General features: G+C 51.6%; 1 protein-coding gene across 2 annotated transcripts; it reads left to right on the forward strand.

Annotated features, from left to right (window-relative positions):
* Positions 1 to 1,040: 1,040 nt before the first annotated feature.
* Positions 1,041 to 2,258, forward strand: LOC122073506 (MRN complex-interacting protein). 2 transcript variants are annotated; one of them, XM_042638096.1, is made up of 4 exons: positions 1,041 to 1,176; positions 1,270 to 1,570; positions 1,656 to 1,817; positions 1,925 to 2,258. In XM_042638096.1, exons 1-4 carry the CDS (start codon positions 1,126 to 1,128, stop codon positions 2,131 to 2,133), a joined length of 723 nt encoding a protein of 240 aa, XP_042494030.1. In that variant the 5' UTR covers positions 1,041 to 1,125; the 3' UTR covers positions 2,134 to 2,258. The 2 variants fall into 2 exon arrangements, with proteins under 2 accessions (XP_042494030.1, XP_042494031.1); XM_042638097.1 differs by having other exon boundaries at positions 1,668 to 1,817.
* Positions 2,259 to 11,699: the final 9,441 nt, after the last annotated feature.

The raw sequence follows: 11,699 nt of genomic DNA on the forward strand, positions 1-11,699 counted from the left end.
AAAGTTAACAACTAGATTTGTATTCTTTTTAATTTAAAAAAAAAAATGATAAATAGAGAAACATAATGACTAAGCTTTGGATGTTTAGGAAAAAAAAATCTAGAGAGATGCATGAATTAATAATCATATCATCATGAGTTTTGTTCTGTTTTTTTTTTTTTTTTTCTTGACATCTAAACATAGCTTAGTGTCAATTGGTTTGATTCAAGATACAATATGTATAAATCAAGACCAAATACTGAAATCGAAGTTAATTTTATTCAGTTCTTTTTGGTTTTCTTTATATAGGTTCATTTGATTTTTATGTTATATTAATAATCGATTTAACCTATTAGATTTGATTTGGTTGATTTTTTTTATCCTTATCACATTTGAGAATGTTGGCCTTGAGAAAGCATGGTATGAAAGGGAAAATAAGTAGAAATGCAGAACTACAAGAAGATAATGAGGAAAGTCGGGAATCCTTGGTGGAAGATAGATGTAGAAGAAATGAAACAAAACTAAAATCTTAGATCGTGTGTTCCAGTCTTTTAGAGTGTATAAATTTAGGTTCATTTTATATGAGTTACACTATTGAGTTTGGTTTAAATTGTCGATTTATAACCTAGATTGAACTAGATGAACTTTCAAAACCAAAATCAAACCGACTCGATTTGGTCCAACTTAATTTTTTTTTTTTTATAAGATAAGATGGTCCAACTTTAAATGGTTTTGATGCTATCTCCAAATTCCAAATGGAGGGCCCGCCGTCCCACCACTTCATCTAGCCTTGTTTGTTTGATGTTTAAACGGTAATAAGCCTTTTTGGTTTTAGTTATAACTAGTTGGTTCCCACTAATTTAAAGATTTACACCATTTATGCCTATTGAGATAATCAGACTTTAAGATCAAGACATGAATATGTTTATATTCGATGAAATCGATCCCAGATCTCAACTGGTCCGTTTTGATCGGGCCGACTGGTGTGGGTCAACTTTTGAGACCCCTTAATGGCCCTTAGCAGCCAAACCAAACGGCCCATTAATATCGGTGGAGTAGAGCTCCTCATTTAGTCACCTGGCGCCAAGTGCCAACCTGCAAAAGAAAAAAGAGAGGGAAAACTGGAAAAGCTGAGTACGCCCCGCAATGTCGACGATCTTCATCGCTGTTCAATGCTGCCAATGCTCGACAATGCAGGCACTCTCTCTCTCTCTCTCTCGCTCGTTTGTTTGTTGCTTGTTTTATTTCTATTGTGGTGGATTGATTGAGTGATTGAAAATGGGGAATCAGGTGAAGCAGCAGAAGAAGAGCAGCAACAAATGGAACTGTGTAATCTGCAACCAGAAGCAGTCAATACGGAAGGTATTCGCTCAAGGATTCCTTGCTAAAGACGTCCGCAAGTTCGTCCAGAGTTTCAACATGTCCCGGAAATTCATCGAAGAAAACGCAGAAGCTAAAGCCCTAAGCCCACTGCCACTACCACCACCACCACAAAAAGAGATCCATAATCCCACTAAGAGAAGAAGTGATTGGAAGGAGTATCTCGATCCGGAAGACTTCGTAGATGACAAGCAAGAGGAAAAAGCAACAGGTATGTAAAATAATTAATCAATTCGCTTATAAGAGATCGGAAAACGAAAACCGAATGCCCTATTAATGAATTTACCTCTGTAAAGCCTCATGCGTAGGTGGCGTTTCTGAGCCGAATATTGTGACGTTGCCGAATGAGATTTTTAAGAAACCCAAATTGAAGAACTACTCTGGTGGATTGGACAGCGGCGGAGCAAAAAGACTTTTGAAACCCAATTTCTCAAACAGAAAGAGGGTGACCAATCAAGGTAATGTAACCTTCTTTGCTCGGGTTGTTTTGATCAATTGATCCTGAGTTAGAAAGAGAAGAAAACTCTGTTATCTTTGGTTACTATTCGCATTAAAATTTTGGCAGAAAATGAAGAGGGGAAGGAGTTGCAGTCAGGAAAGGCAAAGGGAACGGCATCAAAGTGGAGCAATTTCTTATCAGAGGAAGACGTTGATGAGTTGTTAATGGAAAGAGGGAAGAGGGATGTCCGGGATCCGTGGTGCCAAGCTGCTAACCTGGACACTGCATTCAGTGATCAAAGGGTAGAAGACGAAGTCCATCCAGATTTCAAGTGATTTGTTTTCTAATGTTCCGGTTTCCTATAGTTGTACTCCTCTTCCGTTCTTCTTGAAATAGAAATGGAAAACCATTTTGCCTAGGCTCCATTTGCTAGTCACCAGCAATAAACTAGACTTATCCATAAGTGCTGTAGAAACCCAAATTTTGTCGAAACCAATAATGTTTGATTGTTGGGTTCAAATACAACATTGAGTCCCAGATTAGATGCTAATGGCTCATAGTATATAGTACATGTCTCCCCATTCCAGCTTGGGCAGGGCTGACCAAGTAAAAGATATCAATTTCAGGGCCAATGTTATTGTTAATTGTTACTACCTGTTGCTGCCAAAAACCCCGCTAGTCCAACCTACACAAACATAGACGACGGAGGTCCGGAACTTTGTCCGGGGTTAGTCCTTCGACGCTCAAGTCAGGGTCGGCCGCACAGTTCAATAAGAAAGTAATGGTGAGGGTATCAGAGCTTACCTTCCCCTTTCTTCCGTGCCTTCTTATATAGCTCTTCGGCCTTAGGGCTTTTTTCCCTTCTTCCCTCTTAGAGTCCCACTCGAATACGTCCAACCTTCTGGGGGGAATATTCCCCTCATGCAGACGTCGTGATCCTGCGTGATTTTGCGGGCGTGCCTCGGTGATTGCGCGTGCTCGAGTGTGGGTGGTTTCCTGGAACCTTCGTCTGGCAGAGGACACGTGTCTCAGAGGCGACATGTGTCATTGCCCCCACCGAGAGGTTATTTTGGCTATATTAGGAGCCCCCTTACTTCCACTAGGAGCTTCTTCCTGTGGGAGTAACCATCTTCTTTGGTTGATTTGTTCCTTCGGCCTTGGCATTACCAGTGACCAAGGTTTGGGGTCGACCGAGAGAAAGTCCTTCGGCTGCTTCGGATCGGCTTTACTGAGCCCCCTGTCGAAGGTGGGACCTTCGGTCAGGTCCGTTCGGCTTTGGCCGAGCTCCCAACCGAAGGTGGGACCCTCGGTCAGGTCCGTTCGGCTTTGGCCGAACTCCCAACCGAAGGAGGTACCCTCGGTCAGGTCCGTTCGGCTTTGGCCGAGCTCCCGATCGAAGGAGGGACCCTCGGTCAGGTCCGTTCGGCTTTGGCCGAGCTCCCAACCGAAGGAGGGACCCTCGGTCAGGTCCGTTCGGCTTTGGCCAAGCTCCCGACCGAAGGAGGGACCCTCGGTCAGGTCCATTCGGCTTTGGCCGACTCCCAACCGAAGGTGGGACCCTAGGTCAGGTCCGTTCGGCTTTGGCCGAGCTCCCAACCGAAGGAGGGACCCTCGGTCAGGTCCGTTCGGCTTTGGCCGAGCTCCCAACCGAAGGTGAGATCGTCTGCTAGGTCCGTTCGGGCGCAAACCTCGAGGCTTCGTACCCTGACGTGGCGGTGCCATTAATGCTCGGGAAGTCGTACCGCCATTCCCCCATCTATATAATGTGGGGGGCCATTTGTGGGGCAACCTTTCTTTTTTTGCCTTCGGAGAGCACACCTTCGGCCTCGGATCCCCTTCTAGCCTTCGTCCTCTTCTTCCTTAGCTTAGCAACAAGTAAGTGATGTCTTCCTCGTCGGGCTACAACCCATCGTCCCGCGAGAGGTCAAGACCAAGACGTAGGTATAGGAGTCCTGGGGAAGTCCGAGGGATGTCCTCGGATTCCACCGACTCTCCCTCCTCCCGCGACTCATCGTCCGCGGCCTCACCGTCGGGGTCCAAGGGTGGCTCCAACGGTGAGGAGTTCAGGGAGAGGGTGCTCGACGCCCGAGCCCAGACCCAGGAGCCCCTGGAAGTTGAGGCCCTCAGGATCGTCTCCACGATGGACGAACCAGAACTGGAGGAGCTGAGGGCCTCCTTCGGTGTTTCGGATGCTTTCGAGCTCCGTCTGCCCAGACCTTCTGACCGAGCCAGCTATCGGAACCCCGAGGAGCTGTGCCTGTACAAGGAGGCCTTTAAGGCAGGCCTTCGGTTGCCCCTCCACCCCTTCTTTACCAAAGTGTTTCGGCACTATGGGGTAAGCCCGACCCAGCTAACGCCGAACGGGTGGCGACAAGCGTTAAGCTTCGTCATCTTCTTCGTTCGGCACAAGAGGCCCCTCTCCCTTCAACTTTTCATCAACTGCTTTCTTCTTCAGGCCTGCAAGGGACTTACGGGCTGGTACTATTTTTGCCCCCGAAAGGACCTTCGGCTCCTGAAGGGTTACCCGACTTCCATCCACGGATGGAAGGAAAAGTACTTCTTCATGAAGTCGACCGAGGGGGTGCCCTTCGGCACGGTCTGGGACATCCCGGACCTTCGGGATGTGAACTCCGCCCCTGCCCTATTCGGGGCAGACGCGGAGTCGTTGGCGATGGCGAGGAGGCAGGAAGGCTGTTCTCTAGTCGAGGCCGACTGCCTCAAGTCCGACGCCATCCTCTTCAAGTTCGGGCTTAGCCCGGGTGAGTTAGGCTAGCCTCCGTCTGCTTCCTTCGAGTGTCGGTCCTTCGTACTAATACTTCTTGCTTCTTCTTGCAGTGCAAGTTACCAGAGCCGAGGCTAAGGCCGCAGCCGCTGCAAGGCAGGCAAAGATAAAGGAAGCCAAGGCCCGTGACGCCCCCCAACAGCCGAAGTCCAAGAGGAAGGAAAAGACGGGACCGTCTTCCGAGACCCCGAAGAAGAGGCCCAGGGTGGAGGGGTCGACTGCCGAGGCTGTCCAGGCACTTGCTGCTCCTAGAGACGGACCTGCTCAAGACCCTTCGTCCGCCGCTGCCTCCCGAGGCCCGAAGGTCTCGTCGACGAGGGCTGAGGGGGGGTTTGTCCCACAATGGTCGGTGAAAGAAGACGACACTCTGGCCGTCGGACGGGTTTCCAGAGAGTTGGTGATGAAGGGGAGTCTTCCCCGAGACGCCACCGAAGCCCAGAAGCAAGGGACGGCGGCACTGATCACCTCCGCGTGCATCTACATGGCGGGGGTAAGCTTCGGTCCTCCTTCCCCTTCGGTCTTCCTGCCTCTTTTTTACTTGTACTATATATTTTTTCATTCTGACCTTTGGTGCTTTGTGCAGGCTTAGAACCAGATGGGTCAGCTGGCGGCTCGAGCCGAGGCCATGTGTCGGGAGCTTGAAGCCAGCGAGAGGGAGAAGGTCTCTCTAGACAACGAGCGCTCCACCCTCCTCGAGAAGGTGGAGCACCTGGAGAGGGACCTAGCCCTCGAGCGTCGAGAGTGCGATCGGAAGCTCTCGGAGTTGAAGTCACAAGTGAGGGCCCGCATTCAGGAAGCCGAGGCCCGAGGGGTCGAGAAGTATCGGTCCTCCGAGGCCTTCAGGGAGGAGATCAAGAATGCCATCGCCCCGGGGTACACAATGGGCGCTACCGAGGTCCGAGATTGGGTCCTCGGGCGCTACCCTGGGGTTTCCTTTGCAGACAACGGCCTCATCTTCGAGGACGACGATGTGGAGGTGGTGCCATCGGCCACCGAGGTTGCAGAAGCCGACGGTGGAGGCTGCAGCGATGAAGGCGAGGTCCAGCTGCATAGGGAAGTCCCTCCGACCCCTGGTCGTGGAGGTTCGGACCAGGAGGCACTCCCCGCCGAAGACGAGGCCGCGAACCCGACGGACGCCCCTTGAGGTCGCCTCGGCTCTCAGCGTAGACTACGTCCTTCTTGTCATGTAACTAGCCTTCGGGCCTTAAATGTAACCTTTGCCTTCGGGCTTCGTATGTAATCCTTGCCTTCGGGCTTTATGAATGCAATCGTTCTTTTTCCAACTCCTGTCCATTTAACGATCTTCGGTTTGTAAATAGTTGCAGAGGGCCGAAACCCTAGTTGACCTTAGGCGCATGGCCCCGAAACTTGGCCGAGGGTCGACCTGTTAGTAAGTCAGACGAAGGCCGACCCTGTTATCACTAGCAATATTTTACAAGTGTTTTCCCTCTCGGTTCGAGCCTAAGGGTTTGCTAGACGCATGAATTGGCCGAAGGTGGACCATTCGATAGTCAATCACCAGGCAATCCAAGTGTTTTGCCTTCGGCTCCAGCCGAAGGGTTCACCGAAGGTCGACCCTTCAAATAGTTATCACCAAGCACTCCAAGTGTTTTGCCTTCGGCTCCAGCCGAAGGGTTCACCGAAGGTCGACCCTTCAAATAGTCATCACCAAGCACTCTAAGTGTTTTACCTTCGGCTCCAGCCGAAGGGTTCACCGAAGGTCGACCCTTCAATAGTCAGAATCACCAAGTGTACCCTCGGCTCCAGCCGAAGGGTCTGTTAGATGCTAGCCCTTCGGTCAGGTCTGTTCGGCTATGGCCGAACTCCGAGCCGAAGGGGTGATTCGGCCGGGTCAACCTAACAGCCGAAGGGTTCACCGAAGGTCAACCCTTCAATAGTCATCACCAAGCAATCCACCGTGTGTTCCCTCGGCTCCCGCCGAAGGGTCTGTTAGATGCTAGGTCTTCACCGAGGGTCGACCTGCTAGTAAGTCGGACGAAGGTCGAGGGGTTCACCGAAGGTCGACCGTCCAATCAGGATCACCAAGCAATACACCAAGTATTTTGCTTTCGGCTCAGGCCGAAAGGTTCACCGAAGGTCGATCGTCCGATAGTCATCACCAAGTGTACCCTCGGCTCCAGCCGAAGGGTCTGTTAGATGCTAGCCCTTCGGTCAGGTCTGTTCGGCTATGGCCGAACTCCGAGCCGAAGGGGTGATTCGGTCGGGTCAACCTAACATTGTTTGAGCCTCCACCAAGGTGTGGACTTTCAGTCATCCGTTCCTCAGGGTTAGAGGTAATCAGCCTGGAGAATTCTCAGTTGCCGTAAACCAGCTCTCGTATTATCCATAAAATCTTGCGGATTACAAGATGAATTACAACTTAAAAGGGTTCAAAAGGAATTGCAAAGAACGACAGACGGGAAAATTTACAGATGAGTGCATGCCCGCCACTTTACTACTGGTGGAATTTTCTTAGATTATCGGAGTTCCACGATCGGGGTACCCTTACTCCCCCCGTAGTCTCTAGGTGATAGGACCCTGGTCGTATTACCCTCGAGACTCTGTAGGGACCTTCCCAGTTTGGATCTAGCTTCCCTTGATGCCTTGGGTCCGACACTTCCACCCTTCTGAGGACAAGGTCGCCCTGCCTAAACTCGTTCTTCCGGACTTTGGTGTTGTAGTGCCTAGCGACCCTCCGCTGGTAGGCGGCGATCCTTTCCTGTGAAGCTTCTCTGGTTTCTGCCAAGAGGTCCAAATTTTCCCAGAGTCCTCCGTCGTTTTCGTCTTCGTTGTAGTACCGAATCCGATGGGTAATAGCCCCTATCTCCACTGGGAGTACAGCTTCAGTGCCGTATGTTAACATGAAGGGTGTTTCTCCGGTAGCTAACCTCTCAGTGGTGCGGTAGGCCCAGAGAATGTGGTGCAACTCGTCCGCCCATAGTCCTTTGGCATCATCTAGCCTCTTTTTTATCCCTTGGAGTAACGTACGGTTGGTTACTTCTGTTTGCCCATTGGTCGAGGGATACCCGACGGAGGTTTTCCTGTGGTCAATGCCGAGGGCTTCACAGAACGCGTCGAAGGTTGGATTGGCAAACTGAGTTCCATTGTTCGTAACCACGACCTGGGGGATTCCGAATCTGTATACCACCGCCCTTTGGAAGAAGTCCCTTATGTTCTTTTCTGTTATCGTCGCTAGGGCTTCGGCTTCCGCCCACTTCGTGAAATAGTCGACTGCCACCACGACAAACTTCCTTTGTCTCGTGGCCAGGGGGAACGGGCCTAAGATGTCCATCCCCCACATGGCGAAAGGTACTGGGCTAGATAAGGATGATAGCTCGGTAGAATGTAGCCTAGGCACGGGGGCGAACATCTGGCACTTGACGCATTTCCTGACCAGTGATTCTGCGTCCTTTCTCATTGTCGGCCAGTACAGGCCCTGCCTTAGTACTTTGTGAGCCAGGGCCCGGGCTCCAAGGTGTTGGCCACATATCCCTTCATGCACTTCCCGGAGCGCGTACTCACCGTCGGACGAATCCAGGCACTTAAGGTATGGCGAGGTAAACCCTATCTTGTATAGCGTGTCATCCCTCAGGAAGAAGCATGCCGACCTCATTCTTACTTTTCTTGCTTCGTCCCTGTTTTCTGGGAGCTTTCCCTCCTTGAGGTATTCTATTATGGCGTCCATCCAGCTTTGGCCGTTTTCACCTACGGGTAACACCTCGCGGGGTTTCTCGATGCTTGGTTGTGGTAGTACTTCGAAATACACCGCTCGTCCGAGTTCTGCGAAGTCGAAAGTGGCCAGTTGTGATAGTGCGTCCGCGCTAGCATTCTCTTCTCGTGACACCTGCTTTACCTCAAATTCCTTGAAAGCCGCTGACCTTTCTCGCACCGTGTTCAAGTATTCGGCCATCCTCTGCTCTTTGGCTTCGTATTCGCCATTCACTTGCCGCACCACGAGTTGGGAGTCGCTATGCACCACTAGTTCCTTCACCATCAAAGCCCGAGCCAGATTAATTCCGGCTATTATCGCTTCGTACTCCGCTTCGTTGTTGGAGGCGTCGAAGTCGAACCGTAGGGCGCACTCTACTTTGAAGCCTTCGGGGCTTACCAACACAATTCCAGCGCCACTTCCATCGCTGTTGGAAGCCCCATCCGCATACAGTGTCCAAGCCTCATCTGCTCGTTCCTCGGCAGATTCCTGCGGGTCATCGGGGATCGTCGTCTCCGCTATGAAGTCTGCGAGGGCCTGTGCTTTAATTGCGGTTCTCGGCTTGTACTGGATGTCGAACTCTCCCAGCTCTATGGCCCAATTTACCAGACGATCGGACATATCTGGTCGTTGCAGTATTTTCTTCAGAGGCTGGTCGGTGAGTACGCATACCGTATGTGACTGAAAATATGGCCTCAGCTTTCTTGCCGCCGTCACGAGGGCGTACGCCACTTTCTCTGCCTTTCGGTATCTTGTCTCGGCATCTAGAAGGGTTCGGCTGACGTAGTATATTGGCCGTTGTTGCTTTCCTTCCGCTTTCGTCAGTACGGCGCTTACAGCAACTGCCGATACAGCAAGGTATAGCTGTAAGGCATCCCCGGTGTTCGGCTTTGTCAGCAGTGGGGGTGCGGCCAAGTACTCCTTCAATTGTTCGAAAGATTTTTCGCACTCCTCCGTCCACTCGAACCTTTTAGCCCCTTTCAGCGCTTTGAAGAAAGGAAGGCATCTATCTACAGACCGAGACATGAATCTTCCGAGGGCGGCTACCCGACCCGTCAACTCCTGGACTTGCTTTACGTTCTGAGGTGACCTCATGTCCCGAATGGCTTGTATTTTGACTGGGTTGGCTTCGATTCCTCTTTCCGAGACGATGAAGCCAAGGAACTTCCCCGAGGCTACTCCGAAGGCACATTTTGCCGGGTTCAGCTTCATGCCGTACCGTCGTAGCACCTGGAACGCCTCTTCCAAGTCTTGGATGTGTCTTTCCGCCTTCAGGCTTTTCACGAGCATGTCGTCCACATACACTTCCATGGTCTTGCCGATCAGTCCTTTGAAAACTTTATTCACCAACCTTTGGTAGGTGGCCCCTGCATTCTTTAGTCCGAAAGGCATGACCTCATAGCAGTACAACCCTCCTTCGGTTATGAAGGATGTTTTCGGGACATCAACCTCGGCCATTTTGATTTGGTTGTATCCCGAATATGCATCCATGAAACTCAGCGACTCGTATCCCGCCGTGGCGTCGATGAGTAGGTCTATCTTAGGCAGGGGGTATGCATCCTTGGGGCAGGCCTTATTCAGGTCGGTGAAGTCGATGCAGATCCTCCACTTCCCGTTTGCCTTCGGGACCATCACCACGTTAGATATCCACTCTGGATACTGGATCTCGCGAATGAACCGGGCCTTCAGTAACTTTTCTACTTCCTCGTCTATCTTCTTCTGTCTTTCTGGGGCGAACGTCCTCTTCCTCTGCTGCACCGGCTTCTTCATTGGGCTAACATTCAGGTGATGTTTCATCACCTCTCGATCGATTCCGGGCATGTCCGACGCCGACCAGGCGAATACGTCAGCATTGTTCCGTAGGAATGAGATGAGATTTTCCCGCTGCGACCTAGGCATGGTAGCCCCAATCTGGAATTGTCGGGTGTCGTCCCCTTCTTCAGCTTCAATTTGCTCCAAATCTTCGGCCGGCTCCCCCCCGTTGATAATTGGCATCATCACGTAGATCCTCTATCCGAAGCGTCTCACCCGCCTTTTCTTTTCCCCAGAGAGTAGTGGCGTAACATCTCCGGGATGTCTCCTGATCGCCCCGACACTCCCCGACGCCATTCTTGGTAGGGAACTTCATTTTGAGATGGGGAGTGGAGACGACGGCCTTTAACAGGTTCAACCTGACCCTTCCTAGTATGACATTATACGCCGATGTAATGCTCACCACCAGGAAGTTGATCATGACCGTTGCCTGGCGGTCTCCGGTGCCAGCTCGAACCGGCAACTCAATCGACCCTTCCACCTTCACCGGGACGCCGAAGAATCCCTGCAGCGGGTGTTCGACCTTTTTTAATTTTCCTTCGTCGAGGCCCATCTTCCGGAAAGCTTCGAGGAACATGATATCAGCTGAACTGCCGTTATCCACTAAGATCCTCTTCACTTTGCAGTCCGCTATGGTCATGGTGATGACCAAGGCATCGTCGTGCGGGGTTTGTACCCCTTCCAGATCATCATCCGAGAAGGAGATAACCGTCCCCGTCTTCACCTTCTTGTTCGGCCATTCTGCCATATGGACGCTCCTCGCGTAGGCCTTCGCCTTCCTGGCAGAGACCGAACTTTCTCCAACGGCCGGGCCTCCACAGATGGTCGCTATAACTCTGGTCGGGCTCTTATTCTCCTCTCGAGGACGACGGTCAGCTTCTTCGGGTGTCTGGTTCCTTCGCTGTTCTCGATTGCCTCTGCGGGCGAGCCCCCCTCTTTCATACCGACCTCCACCATCTCTCCGACGGTTATCTCTCCGACCGTTTCCATCAGGGGCCCCCTCCTTCTCCCGGTCGACGAATCTGCCCAGGTATCCCCTTCTGATCATTCCTTCTATCTCCCCCCTAAGATGCCAGCAGTCCTCGGTATCGTGGCCATGGTCTCTGTGGAAGTGGCAATATCTGTCCCCATTGCGTCTTTCGGGGTGTCGCCCCATCTTTCCTGGCCACTTCATGGCCCTGGCATCTGGGGAATCTTTTATCTGCATTAACACCTCTGTTCGCCTTCGGTTCAGGGGTGCGTACCTCTCGAACTTCCTTGGTGGGTTGGGGGCCCAACTGCGCTCGGACTTCCGTCTTTTACCTTCTTCGATGGGTTTATCATCAACCCTTAAGGGCCTCTTCCTCGTCGCCTTCCTTTCGACTTCTTCATCTGCCTGGAGGGTCTCTTCCATCTGGATGTACTTATCACATCGCGCCCTCAGCTCGGTCAGATCTCTAGGCGTATGCTTCGCCAGGGACCTCTTCAATTCCTTGTCCTTGATGCCACCTAGCAGGGCCGTGAACTCCTCCTTCGGGTCTAGGCCCCTGATTGTGATCTTTTCTTGTTGGAATCGCTTCATGTAATCCCGCAGCGATTCCCCTTCTTGTTGCTTGATG

Source organism: Macadamia integrifolia, chromosome 3 (assembly GCF_013358625.1).
Source record: "Macadamia integrifolia cultivar HAES 741 chromosome 3, SCU_Mint_v3, whole genome shotgun sequence".
Lineage (NCBI taxonomy): Eukaryota > Viridiplantae > Streptophyta > Magnoliopsida > Proteales > Proteaceae > Macadamia > Macadamia integrifolia.

Coding starts and splice junctions, on each gene's coding strand:
- LOC122073506 (XM_042638096.1), top strand. CDS start 1,126: ATGTCGACGATCTTCATCGCTGTTCAATGCTGCCAATGCTCGACAATG. Junction 1,177..1,269: donor GCCAATGCTCGACAATGCAG/GCACTCTCTCTC, acceptor ATGGGGAATCAG/GTGAAGCAGCAGAAGAAGAG. Junction 1,818..1,924: donor AAAGAGGGTGACCAATCAAG/GTAATGTAACCT, acceptor AAATTTTGGCAG/AAAATGAAGAGGGGAAGGAG.